This window comes from Puma concolor, chromosome B1, assembly GCF_028749965.1.
Source record: "Puma concolor isolate L17-30 chromosome B1, mPumCon1.1.hap2, whole genome shotgun sequence".
In the NCBI taxonomy this organism is placed as follows: Eukaryota; Metazoa; Chordata; class Mammalia; order Carnivora; family Felidae; genus Puma; species Puma concolor.
In genome coordinates this window covers 35057024-35073163 of record NC_141670.1, presented here as the reverse complement: position 1 = coordinate 35073163, position 16140 = coordinate 35057024, and the positions used below count along the sequence as shown (strand labels likewise).

The 16140-nt window shown below is 45.0% G+C and overlaps 1 protein-coding gene across 6 annotated transcripts in view; it reads right to left on the bottom strand.

Moving 5' to 3' along the window:
- Positions 1-5101: 5101 nt before the first annotated feature.
- The window catches only part of ENTPD4 (ectonucleoside triphosphate diphosphohydrolase 4), a 41982-nt gene continuing 30943 nt past the window's right edge, over positions 5102-16140 (bottom strand). For 5 of the 6 annotated variants that reach the window (XM_086703443.1, XM_025933020.2, XM_086703445.1 and 2 more), the window contains one exon: positions 13155-15120. In XM_086703443.1, the coding sequence (XP_086559569.1) occupies positions 14898-15120 (223 nt within the window). In that variant the 3' untranslated portion in view covers positions 13155-14897. Of the gene's footprint in view, positions 5139-13154; positions 15121-16140 lie in introns of those variants that run through there. The other variant, XM_086703446.1, reaches the window with a different exon arrangement.

The window sequence follows — 16140 nt, the reverse complement described above, 5'->3', positions numbered from 1 at the left end:
AGCGAGAGGGAGACGCAGAATCAGAAGCAGGCTCCAGGCGCTGAGCCATCAGCCCAGAGCCCGACGCGTGGCTCGAACTCACGGACCGCGAGATCGTGACCTGAGCTGAAGTCGGACGCTTAACCGACTGAGCCACCCAGGCGCCCCTTTCTTTATTTATTTTTATTTGAGAGAGAGAGAGAGCGCCCAAGCGGGGGGTGGGGGGTGGGGGCAGAGGAAGAGAGAGAGAATCTTAAGCAGGCTCCATTCTCAGGGTGGGGCTTGATCCCACGACCCTCGGATCATGCCCTGAGCAGAAATCAAGAGTCAGACGCTCAACCGACTGAGCCACCCAGGGCTTGACCATTTGTTCCTCCATATAAATTTTAGAATCAGCGTTTCTATTTAAAACCCTCTTAGAATTCTGGCCGGAATTACACGGAACCCATAGATCAGTTTGGGGAGGATTGATTTTTCATAATCGATATCTCAGCCATCTTTGCCAATGAACATGGCATATTTTTCCACTTTTGATCTTCCTTACAGTTTCTCATTAAATTTGTATAATTTTCTCCATAAAGGTCTTGCTCATCTTTTGTTAGATTTATTCCAAGCACTTCATATTTTTATTGCTATTATGAGGGGCATTTTTCAAAATACTTTTCTAATTTGGTTGCCAATGCATAAAAATGCAATTGTTCTTTTGATATTAAAGCCTTGCTGGCTTTCTTATTCTAATAAATGAAGATTCTTTTATTAGAATCCATGTAGGCAAGCATATTATTTATGAAAAATGATGCTTTTATCTCTTCCTTTCCAGTTCTTATAATTTTGTTTGTTTTCCTCGGCCTCATGCACAGACTTGGTCATTTGGTGAGAGGCTGAATAGAGGTGGTTGTAGTGGGAATCCTAGTTTTGTTTCTGACTGTACAGAGAATGTGTAACTTTTCACCATTACACATCAGGCTGGCTGCAGGCTATGGTACATAACCTTTATCAGGGTCAGGGAGCCCCCTTCGGTTCCTTACTTGTCTGTAGATTTTTATTATCATAGGTATCTTGAATATTGTCACATACATTTCCTGTATCTACTGATGTGATCATATGGTCTTTATCTTTTTTTTTAATGTTTATTCTTGAAAGAGAGAGATAGAGTGTGAGTGGGGGAGGGGCAGAGAGAGAGAGAGAGAGACAGACAGACAGACAGACAGAATTTGAAGCAGGCTCCAGGCTCTGAGCTGTCAGCACAGAACCTGACCAGGGGCTCGAACCCATGAACCACGAGATCATGACCTGAGCCGAAGTCGGACTCTTAACCGACTGAGCCACCCAGGTGCCCCGGTCTTTGTCTTTAATTAAGATGTTCAATTACAGAAATACATTTCTTAGTTTTTCCTTTTCCTGCTGTCTTTTTCTAGTTTTAGCATTAGACTAGCCTCATAGAAGGAGTTGGGGAGTGTTCTCTCTAGTTCACATTATCTGGAAGAGTTTGCGTAAGATGGGAATTATCTGTTCTTCAAACACTGGTAGAATTTTCCTATAAAACTACCTGGCCCAAAGAGAAGATTTTAGATTATTAACCCATTCTTTTCTGAGTGTAGGACTTTTCAAGTTCCTTATTTCTTCTTGAATAAGCTTTGGAAAAGTTGAAATTGTATGGGATTTGTTTATTTTACTTAAGTTTTTAAACTTAGTGGCATTAATATTCTTATAATTTTCTCTTATCTTTTTAATATCTGCTTTATTTGTAGTTATATCTCTATTTTATTTGTAAAATTATTTGTGCCTTCTTTTTTTTATGAACAATTTTGCTAAAGTTTCATTCATTTTTATCAGTGTTTTTTGTAAAAATTTTTAAAAATGTTTATTTATTTTTGAGAGAGAGACAGACTGCGAGTGGGGGAGGGGCAGAGAGAGAGGGGGACACAGAATCTGAAGCAGGCTCCAGGTCTGAGCTGTCAGCACAGAGCCTGACGTGAGGCTTGAACTCACAGACTGCAAGATCTGAGTCGAAGCCAGATGCTTAACTGACTGAACCACCCAGGTGTCCCCATTTTATCAGTGCTTTCAAAGCAAAAACTTTTGGTTTTGCTGATCCTCTATTTCTATGCTTGTTATTTGCCTTACTCTATTTTTTTCATTGCTATCCTTTTTTCTACTTATTTATTAAATTTTGCCATTTATGCTTTTCTAATATGTACATTTTACAGCTATAAACGTTCTTCTTAAGCACATTAGCTGCACCCAGCAAGTTTTCAGATGTAGTATTTCATCAATGGTCAGTTCTAATTATTCTCTAATTCTTAATATGGTTTATTCTTTGGCACACCAGTTGCTTAGAAATGTGTTTTAATTTTTCTTTTTTTAAAAAGTTTACTTATTTTGAGAGAGTGAGCAAGTGAGAGAGAGTGTGCATGCAGAGGAGGGGCAGAGAGAGAGGGAGAGAGAGAACCCCAAGCTGGGCTCTGCTCTGAGAACACAGAGCCTGCTTGGGATTCAAACCCACGAACCATGAGATCATGACCTGGGCTGAAATCAGGAGTCAGACGCCCAACGGACTGAGCAACCCAGGCGCCCCTGTGTTTTAATTTTTAAATACTAAGAGCTTAAAAAATTATCTTTTGTTATTAATTTGATGTAATGATATTGTGGTCAGAAAACACGGTCAGTGTGAAGTGAATTGCTCAAAATTTGTTAGGCTTAAATTAAAAAAACATTTTTAAGTTTATTTACCTATTTTGATAAGAGACAGAATGAGTGGGGGCGGGGCAGAGAGAGAGGAAGACAGAGAATCCCAAGCAGGCTCTAAACTGTAAGCATAGAGCCTGATGCAGGGCTTGAACTCACAAACCATGAAATCATGAACTGAGGCAAAACCAAGAGTCAGATGCTTGACCTACCAAGTCACCCAGGTGTCCCTGTTAGGCTTAAATTTTTTAAATGTTCTACCTGTGCTTAAAAAGTGTGTGCTCTATAAATGTTCAGTTATTAAGTTTGCTTAGTATGTTATTCAAGTGTAGTAAACTGACTTTTGCTGCTTGATCTATTAACTAGGAAAAGTGTGGTAAAATCTACTGTGATAGCAAATTTGCCCATTTCTCACACTGGTTTCCCTACATTTCTGAGGGGTCCAATTACCCATGTCATTTCAAGAACCCTTTCTTTCTAGAAGATGCTTAATAAATAATCTGCTGTTGTGGGTTGAGTTCTGTCCACTGAAAAGATATGAAGTCCTAACACGGGGACATGTGAACATGACTTGTTTGGAAATCAGGTCTTGGTGGATGGGATGGACTAAAATGCGATTGTATTGGGTCGTAAGTCCAATGATAAGTGTCCTTCTAAGGAGAGATCTGAAGACACAGAAGAGACCCAGAGGAGAAGGCCATGTGAAGACAGAGGCAGGGCTGGAGGGATGTCTGCCACAGCCAAGGGCGCCAAGGATTGTGGGCCACCACAGGAAGCCAGGGAGAAGACCCTTCTCCAGAGCCTTGGTGGGGAGTGTGGCCCTGTGAGCACCTTGCACGTCCAGCCTTCAGAACCATGAGAGTAAATTTCTGTTGTTTTAAGCCACCTGAGTTTGTGGTAATTTGTTAGGGCAGCCGCTGGAATCTAACGTGCCTGCTATTCCAAGGGGTTGATCTGAAGTGAATTTCTTGCAGGCCTGACGTTCACACCTCATCACCACGGTTAGGGCTCGTCTGTGTGAGAGTGAAGGATGAGTCTGTTGTGCTCAGCCTCTGCTCTCCAGATCTTCTCTGGCGAGCAAGCAGTGTGGGGGCGCCTGGGTGGCTCCGTCCATTGGGCGGTCGACTCTTGATTTCAGCTCAGGTTATGCTACCAGGGTCATGGGATCGAGCCCTGCATCCAGCTCCACACTGAGCGTGGAGCCTGCTTAAGATTCTCTCTCTCTCTCTCTCTCTCTCTCTCTCTCTCTTTCTCTCTCTCCCCCTCAACCCTTGTCCCCTCCTCGTGCTCTCTCTTTCTCAAGTAAAAAAAAAAAAAAAAGAAAGAAAGAAAGGGAGGAAGAAAGAAAAAAAAAAAAGACAACCCCCAGCATTATCCCCGGGGAACTGGGGAACTACCTGGTCGCATGATCACATCCTTTTGGTTCCCTACTCACAGTGGAGTCAAAGCGAGAGCCTGGAAAACTTCATATGTATTATCTTTATCACTTTGTACAATTCACACATTTCTGGATTTCCACCGATAAAATGAGTACTTTTAGGTGATTATGCTGCAAAGGATACAAAGCTTCTTCAGTGGGGAAGTTCAGGTTCTCACACAGAGAGCATGGGAGTTAGAGCAGCCACCAGGTGGCGACATGTCTTTCGGCAGCTGCTCAGCTGGCGTCTCTGATCAGGGGATGCCCCCTTCAGGCTCTAGGGGGGAAACTATCCAGATGGGATGACTGAGGCTGCACCTGGAAACTTTTATCCAAGAAAAATGGTGGATCTGATACTTGATTGTGACTGATTAGATGGAGAGAGAGCGTAGGAAGAAATCATGTAGAATGTTTCCAGGTTTCTGGTCCGAGTTACTAAGGTGGTGCATAGAGAGAGGAAGTATGGGGAACGAGGGGTTCATGCTCAGACAAGAGTTTCAGGATCCTGGGGACACTTAAGTAACACCTGGTAGGAAGCAGAAATCAGGGGCTGTAACTCTCAAGCAGAGTCTGGAAGGAAACGAAAGGCAGAGAATGGTATCTTGGAGGCAGGATGTGTTTTCTTAATATTAGCCCCAGCACAGCGTAGGGTCTAGAGTAGGAGCTGGAAAATTTCAGCCCATGGGAAGAACTGGCCTACCACTGCCTTTTTGTAAAGAAAAAAAATTTTTTTGGAGCAAATCCACACCTATTTATTTACATATGGTCTGTGACACATTTCCCACTACAAAAGCAGAGTGAAGTAAGTTTTGGACAGAAGTCCTACGGTCTGTGAAGCTCAAGTATTTACTATCTGGCCTTTTGGTGAGAAATTGTGCTGACTCCTGGTCTAGAGCAGCACTCTCAACCTTCAGTGCGCGTTGTCCAGTGACCTGGAGACCCTGTCAAATGAAGAATCCGGTTCCAGAGGTCTCGGTCCAGCCCTGAGACTTGGCACGTCTATCAGGCCTCTGAGATACTGGTGCTGCTGGTCTAACTGAAGTTTCTAGCGTCCCTATTAAACAGGTAAAAATAGGTGGCATTAATCTTTTATTTAACTCAACATAGCCAAAATATTACCCTGTCTTATGTAACCAATATAAACAAATTGAGACCTTTTAACTTTTCTGTGCTAAGTCTTTGAAATCTGGCGTATATTTTGCACTTACAGCCCCTTTCAATTAGGCCTGGCCACGTTGGCTTATTGGCTAGTGGAACTCTAGAATAGGCTGCCAGATTTCAAATCCCAGCCCCACACTTACGAGCTGTGTAGCCGTGGGCAAGTTATGTAACCTCTCCATGTCTGTTTCTCCACCTATAAAATGAGAATAATAAACGCACCTCCTCATGATGTTGTCTTGAGGATTACGCACACTAATAAAGTGTTTAAACAGCCTGCTGGGCACACTGCAGACCATTATTAGGCTTTTTGGATGATTCTGTACAGGAAGCACATTCTTTCCCTCCGGTAAAGGAAGGAGTCTGAGCCCTGCTGGGGCAGAAGGTGTTCAGCATATTCCTCAGTTCTCAGCCCACAGTTACCCCTTCCTGCAAGGATCTTTTTTTCTTTCGTTCCACAAATGTTTATTGAGCCTTTACTGTGTATCAGACCTGGTGTCAGGCACCAGGGATAGAACACCAAAATGAACACGAAAACCTTCTGTCCCTGTGGATTGCACTCTAGTGGAGAGATTCACAATGCATATAATGAATGTAGAGTATGCTAGAAGGTGGTACCATGGGGGGAAAACGCAAGCAGGGTAAGGAGGCTGGAAAGTGCTGGGGAGGGATGAAGTCAGTTTTAAGTAGGTGGCCAGGTGGCCCTTCACGGGACAGCTGTCATTGAAGGTCCTGAGGAGAGTGGGGTGGGAGCGGAGAGGGTCAGAGAGAGAACTTAACAGTGGGCAGAGAGGTGCGGAGTTGGGGCAAGCATATCAGGCAGCTTATAGGCCATTAGAAAAATTTTGGTTCTTCCCTTGAATGAAATGGAGAGCCAACTGGTTGGATTCTGTGGAAGTTTTTTTTTTTAAGGCTGCCATGTTGAAGGACAGCGTGGGAGTGGACATCCGTGTTGGCCCTGATCTGAGGCTTTACTGGGACATGTGGCTCTCAGTATGAAAACCAGGAACGACCTGGGCAAATAGGTGTGGTTGGTCAGCCTAAAACCATAACCAATTCTTTGTCCTCCTTCCATAACCAATCTGTGTCCTCACAACATGCATGTTAATATTGCACAGTCACAAGAGGTGTTCCCTCGTGACACGGTATTTTGTGCCAGTTACATAAACGGCATCATACTACACATTTCTTTGTTAAGTGCTCAACACTTTTTCTATGATCCATCCATGTTGCTGTACTTAGTTCCAGTTCATTGTTTATTTTTTAAGAGAGCACACGAGCAGGGGAGGGGGAGAGGGAGAGGGAGAGAGAGAATCCCAAGCAGGCTCCGTGCTGAGCATCTGACTCTTGATTCAATGCGGGGCTCGATCCCACAACCCTGAGATCATGACCTGATCCGAAATCAAGAGTCAGAAGTGTTAATCGACTGAGTCACCCAGGTGCCCCTGGTTCATTGATTTTAACAGCTGCCCAGTATTCCACAGTAGGCACCTGCCCCTTTCACTTATCCAAAACCTTGCTTGCCTCCAACAACAGACACTTGAGTAACACTGCTGAAAGCAACCATTTGTACCTCCCTCGTGGCCCCAGGCGGACATTTCCCTGGGGAGCACTGGCACTTGGACATAAGTACCACCAACTGTAAAGCACTTTCTAGAGCGCCTGCAGTGGTTTAATACCTAAGTCACAGTCCCCACATCACTGCCGACACTTAAAGTTTGGCATTTGAGGGGCTCTTTATTTTCATTTGATTTTCTCTGGGTCTTTCGTTGATCTCGTTAACCATTTGGGTCTGCCCTTCTGTGAACCATCTACTAAGACCCACAGCCCATTCTCTTCTTCCTTTTTTCTTGATTTGCAAGAAATCTTTTTTTTTTTTTTAATGTTTATTCATCTTTGAGAGACAGAGAGAGACAGAGCATGAGCGGGGAAGGGGCAGAGAGGGGGAGACACGGAATCTGAAGCAGGCTCCAGGCTCTGAGCCGTCAGCACAGAGCTCGATGGGGAGCTCGAACTCATGAACTGGGAGATCATGACCTGAGCCGAAGTCGGACGCTCAACTGACAGAGCCACCCAGGCTCCCTGGTTTGCAAGAAATCTTGTAAACATATATTAATCCCTTGTCAATTTGAGTCACTGCAAATGCCTTCTTAGTCTGCCATCTGTTAGCTTTGATTGTGATGGCTGCTGAACAGAAATCTTTACTTCTGATGTTTCTAAATCCATTCTTGCTTACATTGGGTGCTCTGTGGGGGAGGGGAGGGGTAAAAAGGTGACGACTTTTAAGGATAATTTAGAGTAAAAAAAAAAATTCTGCGTTATGCTTAGAACAAGATCAACATACAGAAACTACCTTCCTCTATGCTGGGTTTTGGGAAACATCCATCCAAGTTTGCCCCTATTCATTTCTACCTGATTCTGGGGTTTCTTTTTCCTTTTCTTCAAGGAGTGATTGGGTTGAGAAGAAAGGAAGGCACTTGAAGTAAATTTGGTTTTCCTAAGTTTTGCTAAACATAGCCGTAAAATGCAACACTCCCTTAGCAAACTTCATGGTGGGAGGGAGGAAGTGGACAGATTCCAGAGAGGCCCGGGACCCCATTTCACCTGGCACATCACACTGCATGTGGTGCTGAAACTGAGCAGAGCTCGGCCATCCTGAAAGAAGAAAGCAGACGGAGAATAAAAGCTTTGTAAAAAGAGCTGCTTCACAAGCCGTAGACACCCAGAAGTGGTCATGTGACCAAGAAACTAGATTTTGATTAGAACAAATATTGAGGAAGAACTATACGCCACAAAGTATTTCTTCGTTGGAACAGTTCTAAATATGCAAATACACGAAGCAAACGCATCACGATCCATGTGCAAGGAGGATCGTCAGGGTGGAACAGACACACTCACTGATGGACCACAGGGCCACAAAAGGTGGAAGGTAATTTAAACATGTTTATTTGAACAGAATGGAGAAGGGCTGGGAAGTTCCAGAAAATCTTCTTGGGCTGCCATGACCAAAATAAAATAACAAGGCTAAGTAGAACCTATTTAAGTGTCTTGAGGCGCCTGGGTGGCTCAGTAGGTTACGTGTCTGACTCTTGATTTCAGCTCAGGTCATGATCTCCCAGTTCGTGGGATCAAGCCCCCACATCGGGCTCTGCAGACAGTGCAAAACCTGCTTGGGATTCTCTCTCTCTCCTTCTCTCTCTGCACCTCCCTCACTCACACTGTCTCTGTCTCAAAATAAATAAACTTAAAAAAAAAACAAAAACCATTTAAGTGTCTCAGTCTTAATCTCAAATATAAGTAATAGATAAAGCTTGTGCCAGGTGGAAAAGATGGAATTTTAGGAGAAAGTGTGGGGTGTGGTTCCTGGAGTTGAGGCTGTGAAATCACAGGCAGGACGAGTATGATTCATCTTTCCAAAATTGCCCACTTCAGGGGTACCTGGGTGGCTCAGTCAGTTAAGTGTTTGACTTTGGCTCAGGTCATGATCTCATGGTTCGTGAGTTCGAGCCCCGTGTCGGGCTCTTTGCTGACAGCTCAGAGCCTGGAGCCTGCTTCAGACTCTCTGTCTCCCTCTCTCTCTGCCCCTCCCCTGCTTGCACTCTGTTTCTCTCTTTTAAAAATAAGTAAACATTAAAAAGCTCTTAATTAAAAAAACCCCTACCAATCATAAACCTGTGAGAACAGACCTGGGTACTTCCTAGAAATCATAATACAGTGACAGAGTAAGTCCCACACGGGGAATGAGGAGGGCACTCATGACCTGGCCACAGACCAACTCTTCCTTCCCCCTTCTCCTTTTTTCAGGAAGAAAAAAGTGTCTCCTTTTCCCTCCATTTCGTTGAGTTTATGCATTTAGACAAGCCGCCTGTCTTTTGCGACCACCCCCATTATGTTCTGTGAGGGGCTTTCAGCATTTTTCTCAGGGCAGAAATCCTTCTGCAGGCTGGGTTTTCTTATTTGGGTCTCTTACACACAACAGGCTGTTGACAGAAACGTTTAAGCGGCCGTGAAGTCTGGAGCTCAGAGCTAATTCACCTGCCAAACAGGATCAAGGGCGAAGGGCAAAGATAGGAGGCCAAAGCCGCTGTCTTGGCTGAGGCAGGGCTTAGTCAACCTTAATGGATATATTGATAGGAAGAGGCAACACTGCTGGGGGAACTAACACCTTCTTAAGAACAAATGGAAATGCCTCAGCCGGTCACTTCTTTTTTGTTAAGAAGAGGGGGATGGCAGGCTGAGGCCATCAGGCGCTCCCATCACACCCCTCCCAGGTGGGGCTTGGAGGACACCTCGAGGTGTTGGGTTTCACGCAGATGCTGATGCTCCAGGCAAATCGCAGAATCTGCCACGCGGGCCACTGGGGTGAAGGGGCACTGCTTTGTCCTCTGATGACCTTTCCATAAGAAGACAGTCTGACTCCGATACAGATGACGTTGGAGTCTCTGCTCCCAGACCAGTGTGAGCGCCAGAACCCCTCTGTGCAAACCATTAGCAGCATTTCAGGGTGGAAAAAAAAAAAAAGCCTCCCATGCATTCCACATTCGTGGGGCAAATGGAAACAGATAATAAACAAAAATCCCAAACCACGGCCTTTCAGCCCTGTTGACATGGGCAGCTGTTGGAAACAGGTACTTACTTCTCGTCAATCAAGTGGAGTAAAATTCAGACATCTTTAGATGCCTTAAATATTTTATTTGCCCTCAGGCCCAAGACCTATATTTATTGTCCTACCTCAGAAATTATTTAAGCAAGTTCTCTTTCAACTTCATCATCCCATTCTTTCTGCCTTCCAAGTACCGTGCTTCTGTGCTCACGCTGAACTCCCACTGTGCTCTGCTATTCCCTCACACCCTTCCATACATATGTCTGAGGCTCTTCTTTTTGTTAACAGCTGGCCCCTTCCCACTCCACCTGTCTCCATCATCAGTTTTTGGGTTATGGCTTGGGCTCACCTCCTCCCACCCCAGGGTAAACCTCTATACAGTCTCAAGTAGCTGAAAGAATTGTAGTTTCTAATAGTTGTTAGTAACATAAACACAGAGATTCACATTTCTCTGGAAACGAGCCCATGCTTTTAAGCTTAGATCTAATTGCAGAACCGTGTAATGTAAGGTTAGCATTTGATTTCACTATTTATAAGAAAAAATACATAAAAGTTCATTAATTCTAGTTTTCTGATCTATATTCAGAGTTAATATTTTATTTATTATTTATTTATTTTAAAGTAGGCTTCACACCCAATGTGGGGCTTGAACTCACAACCCGGAGATCAAGACCTGCGCTGAGATCAAGAGTTGGGACACCTAACCAAGGGAGCCACCCAGGCGCCCCTATAGTTAATATCTTAAAATGGTAACCTTATTAACAGTTGGCACCGAATGGCCTTTGCTATTGACACACGGGTTGATATTACACCTTGGTAAATATTTCTCCTTGTGAAATATTTGGCTTGTGAGCTGCATGCAGACCCCTCCCTCCAGAACACAGACGGAGCGTGCTTCACTGTATGCATGTAAATACGGCAAATGCAGGGTGTGAAGACTCAGACCATTTATTGTACCGAACTGACACTCCAGTTCAACTAAGCATTCTAACAGGTGACAAGATTCAAACACCAGAGGAAAACCTACTTCGGTCATAAGAAAGCAAGCTCACAGAGGGTCTGTGGGCCAGCGGATGAGCTTTCATTTTACTGGCTCTCCACACCCTTCTGTGTGCGAGTGTGGCAACACGAGGCTGCCAAATATGGAAACTCATCGGAGCCCACAGCACCCCAAAGGCCATTATCCTTATCCTGAATGGAAAGCATCATTGAAATTAAAAAAAAAAAAAAAAACACATTTAAAGATCTCCCTTAGTTTTTGTAATTCCTAACTGTAAAATATCACCTCAGTGACAGAACAAAGAATTTTCCTTGGTGGGGCACATCATTCATTACTGAACCGGAAAAGCAGTATCATAAAAAAGAAAACACTCAAGTAGAAATAAATAGCTAAATAATTTACGTGTCGGTAGTTTTGCTGCATTGCACATAATCACACAAAACCCTAAAGCTGATGTTTTTTTTTTAAAGCTTAGAAAACACATTTGCCTTTCCAAGCTTCTTGATGCATGCTTCTTCTAAGGAAAACTATTCTATGCAGGCCTGATGTTTAAACTTTAAATATCTGTCCATCTAAGAGGTTGCCAACCTGAGTGCGCAGGTGTGAACGAGTGACCCTCCCAGCCGTCCAGGGGGGCCAGATGCAGCCACACGCAGCCTCTCCAGCTTACCCAACCCCCCTCCCCCCAGGCTGGGGAGCGCCAAGGCCAGCAGTTGAGGGTGAAAATATGCAAGCAGCACTGGTTACAAAGGGGTATGTTTGTACTGTTACTGTGATGTCCTTCAATGGACTGCCAGATCTCTGTGAGCGTCCTCGGAGGTCTGGAAAGCAGCAGCGCACAGTGTGATGGCAGGAGAGCGTCTCCTGTAGCGGCACTCCCAGCAAGGCTCGACACGGCGTTTTCTTCCACGAAGCTGCCGGAAAATCCCACGGGTGCCATTTCTTTTGCTTTCTATTCCAAGTATTCTGAGTTCCCTGCCTTCTTGGCCAGCCCTTAATTGCTATGAACTCCTCTCCTGAATTAATAAGCTCCTCCCGTGCTTGCCTCTCAGCCCGGCCCCTCTTGCATCAGAAAGACCCACGTGAGATCCTCTGGAGAATGCAGGCCTCTCAACATAACTCAGCAAGCCCTCCTTCCTGAACAGCACTTTTTCAACCCGTGGGGGGACGCATGTTTGCTGGCTTACTGGAAAACTGATCTTGAAAATAATCTAGAGGGAAAGGTAAGAAGTGGAATTCTGGTACACACACAAATATTTCAGGATTGAAAACTGGTCAGCTCTTGCCCAGCTCTTTTTGTGCCCATACACGGTAACTAGCCTCCTGAACTAAGAGAATGCGGTGCGTATGCTTTCTTGAATGGGGTCGTTCGCGCAGGGGTCAGTGAACATCTTTAAGGGACATCTGTCCATAAAGGGACATTTAGTAAGTATTTTAGGCTCGACAGGTCACATACACTGTCACATATTCTTCCCCCCCTTTTTTTTTCTTTTAACAACCTTTTAAAAATTGAAAAACCATTCTCAGCTCAAGGGTCTTCTAGATTTTCCCTGTGGCCAACAGTTGGCCAAGCCCTCCTCCTGGGAGTTCTTTGGCAGGGGAACACGGGCACTTAACTATGTAAAGTATAAGGTCGCTTGGGCCTTGGAACCCTGATTTGGGATTTCTTTTGAAGACTGAGGTAGGTCCTTGCGGAGGGATCCCTAGGCTAGGTGCAAAGCAGAACTGGTTGTCTTGATTCTGCCCCCCAAACAGTACCGAGCTGGGCCACACTGGCACCCTTTTTTGTAAAAAGTGGCAATCTATGGTAGGAAGTCTGAACTAAGGCCCATTTAAATCTGGGCCTATGCTGGCTAATCCTTGCCTTGATCTTAAAGGCAAAAATCACATACTCCAGGCATTTGAAAAGTTTCATTCTCAGGTCACTTACTACTCCCAATGGTTGGCAGCAGAAAAGCTAACGCGTAAACACACTCCCTCTTCACCGCTAATGCCACCCACAGTCTACAGAACAAACCCCGTCAGAGGATCCAAGGACGAGCACGCCAGCTCACTCTGCTCCTGGGGTATCTAAAACACTGCTCATCGGTGGCTGGGTCTTGATGAGGGACAGCGTTTACCAGGGACCGAGCACTTGAATAGCTGGAGACCCGCGTTTCTGAAGCTGGACCTTTCACAGGGCCATTTACCTCCGTCCTCTCTGAAACAAGACCCCACACACATCAGAGGCTGTACCAGGACGCCGCTCCTCCAACCTTCCATAGATCTCAGAGACAAGTATTCTACCGATAACTCTGTGAAGAGCAGAGTAAGAGAATTTGCGTTTCTTTTATACACTTGTAATCTTTTCAAGTCATCAAGATACGGTATGCCATGTTTTAAATAATAAACAAGATAAAAATCTAACTTAAATAAGGGCTCCAGGATCTGAATCCTTTCTCTAATCAACGAAGTCTGAAAAAGCAGCTGATGGTTCTCAAAATAAACATTTGCTACCAACCAACCGAATTTCACTGTTCTAAGAAACAGCATATACACACACACACACACACACACACACACACACTCATAAAAAGAACTTCACCTAAAAAAACTAGGTATGAGAATTCCCAAAGCTTCTAAACAAAATGAATAGGTGTAAAACCACCGATCTCACATACACCAATCCAGCTGTCCTCTTTAGGTCTTTGTTTAAAATGTCGAACTTGTTTTCTCAAAATGTGAGTTTATTTCTTGTTGAAGTCAGACCCTTCTCTTCGTCCGGATTTACAGTGGTATTAACAACCATGGCCTCAATCATGGCCGTAATACAGAGAACCTGTAAGCATGGGGGTCTCCAAAATAAAACCACTGAGACCATTTTTAATTAAGGAGGGGAACACCAACTCGAAGTTGGAGGAAACTAGAGCACAATTAAGCCCGGAAAAACGTACCACTGAGAAATGCGGACGTGCCTGTCAGTAGGCACGAGCTCCAGTTCTAATGATGTCGAAAGCGGTGAAACTTGAGGGATTTTCCAACTCAAAGACATAATGTTCTAAGGCTGCTGAAAGGTGCGACTGAGAAAGTCATTACCCGTGGTGAGGAAAGACAATACATGAATGGTAATGGGGATTTTTCTACATAAAAAGAAATGAAACAATAAATTTTGAAGTGTGTGTGCTTTTGAAAGAAAGAGCACTGCATTCTCTCATCCTCTACCCTTAGCATTGTTCTCTCATGCACCCACATTCCCCGTCTCACACACATTCTTCCTCCTACACACACACGCTTCTCTCCCACACTCTCATATGCACACTTTCTCACACATTCTGTTTCACACACACATTCTCTCTCACATTCTTTCCCTCTCTCACACACACACATTCTCTCATACTTTCTCTCACACACGCATTCTCTCTCACTTTTTCACACACACACACAAAACACTCACACACACATGTGCACTGCTCTAGTCGTTATTTCACATCTTCCAGGACTATCAGTTTTAAAAAGTTACCTCCTGGTGCCTGCCTTTCTCCGTCTTGGGTATAAATGGCTTTGAGTTTTTCAGCCCCCAAAGAAAACATGTAGTGACAGACCTGAACAGTAAGTGAAAACTACACACCACCCTCTTCAGCTTAGAGCTTTTGAGACGGACAAAAAGAGGACTGCGATTTCCGCTGGGCGGGTTCTGGTTCTGAGAACGCGACACTCGTCAGTGCCACCACCACTGATGGGAAACGGCTTTGCCATTCCCTCCAAAGGCAAAGTGCAGCTGTTTAAAATTTAACATCCCTCAGAGAAAAGCCAAAAATCTTAGTCGGTATCCTATGCAGCAAAAACAAAGTCATTTTCCCTTTTTCCTCCACTTAAACCTGTATCCAGAACGGCTAACCACAACACTTCCTGGACAGGCAGAGCTTCCGACAGCGGAGTTTGTTTTTGTTGCAAGGAACAAAAAAGGGAAAGCAAAAACAAAGCCGAAAGAGAATAAGCAGGAGAAACCCTGAGGCAAAAATGGCTTTTCCTTCAGAAAGTCTTCCTGGGCTCTCGAACTCCCGTCCCTAAGTTCACGCGGCCATCTTCTGGGACGGCAGGCCTTCCTCCAGCCAGAGGGTGGTGGTCGAAGCGCCACGCAGCGTCCGCCTGTGAATGCGCCGCAGCCGCAGCAGGTAGAGGAGGATGGAGAGCAGGACCACCAGGAAGCAGCCCGAGAACAGGTAGTGATTGTAGACAAAGGAGAAGCCCCTCCAGTGAGCGTGACTGGCCCGGAAGGTCTCCTGCTGGATATCCCTGGGCACCGGGACACAGAACAAAGAGGGCGAATCAGGCCAGGAACGCGATGTGACAGCGCACGGGGCACGTGCCCTATCGGAGGAACCGGATTTAGGGCTCCGCTCGGAGACAGAAACTGCCATCCCGGTCTCCGGGGCTCAGTTTCTTTACCTCTGTAACAGAGGCCGCCTGGCCTAACAGAGGGTGGCTGTAAATATTAACAGGATACCACGTGAACGTGCGTTCAGGTACAATCACTGTAACTTGGGTCAAAAATCAGAGAACTTTAAAAGAACTGTGAGGGTTTCACTACGAGCTGGATGCCAATGTGGAATCAGACCACCTGTCTGGGAGCAGTAACAGCCACGACTCACACTGTTTTGCGGTTAGCCCAGCTAAACAGATTGCTGGGACATGCTCAATTAAGTGAAGGGGACAAAAAAAAAAATCCCCCGAAAACGAACTCCTCATTTGTGAGTGCACCAGGGTTATGTGGGGCCAGCTGACAGCCAGGTCTGCGAACGCGAACGGGGAAAACGTCCACCTTTATTTTCCCGATTCCGACCGGCATTTCCACTAACCACGAGCGCAGACCACAAGCTACGGAGCGTCGGCACTGCTTGTGGCTTTGACCGTGGGGCAGCTCACAGGTCGCTGTCACACGGCGTGGTGGGGGCTGGCAGGTGCCTCCAGACATCGACACACATCACTGACATCACTGTACTGAAATTACAGGAAGCACTAGTTCTGCTCCCGGATTTGTTATTTCACGTTTTAACAAAAAAGAACACATATCACTATATCACCAATACGTTTCCTGTAAATATTTGGTAAATTTGAGAAATATATTTGATGTCTATATTTCAATACTGTGGTTTCCTCTGTAACCTGTTATTGACTTCATACATTAAAAACAGTATTTGGAGAAGGAGTCCAAAGCCATAAAGGTGAAGAACCCCAGAACTAACCCTTCCGTGCAGGGGTCAGGGAAAGACACTTGGGAAAAATCAAACACTTTTGTGCTGCATCTGATGGGAT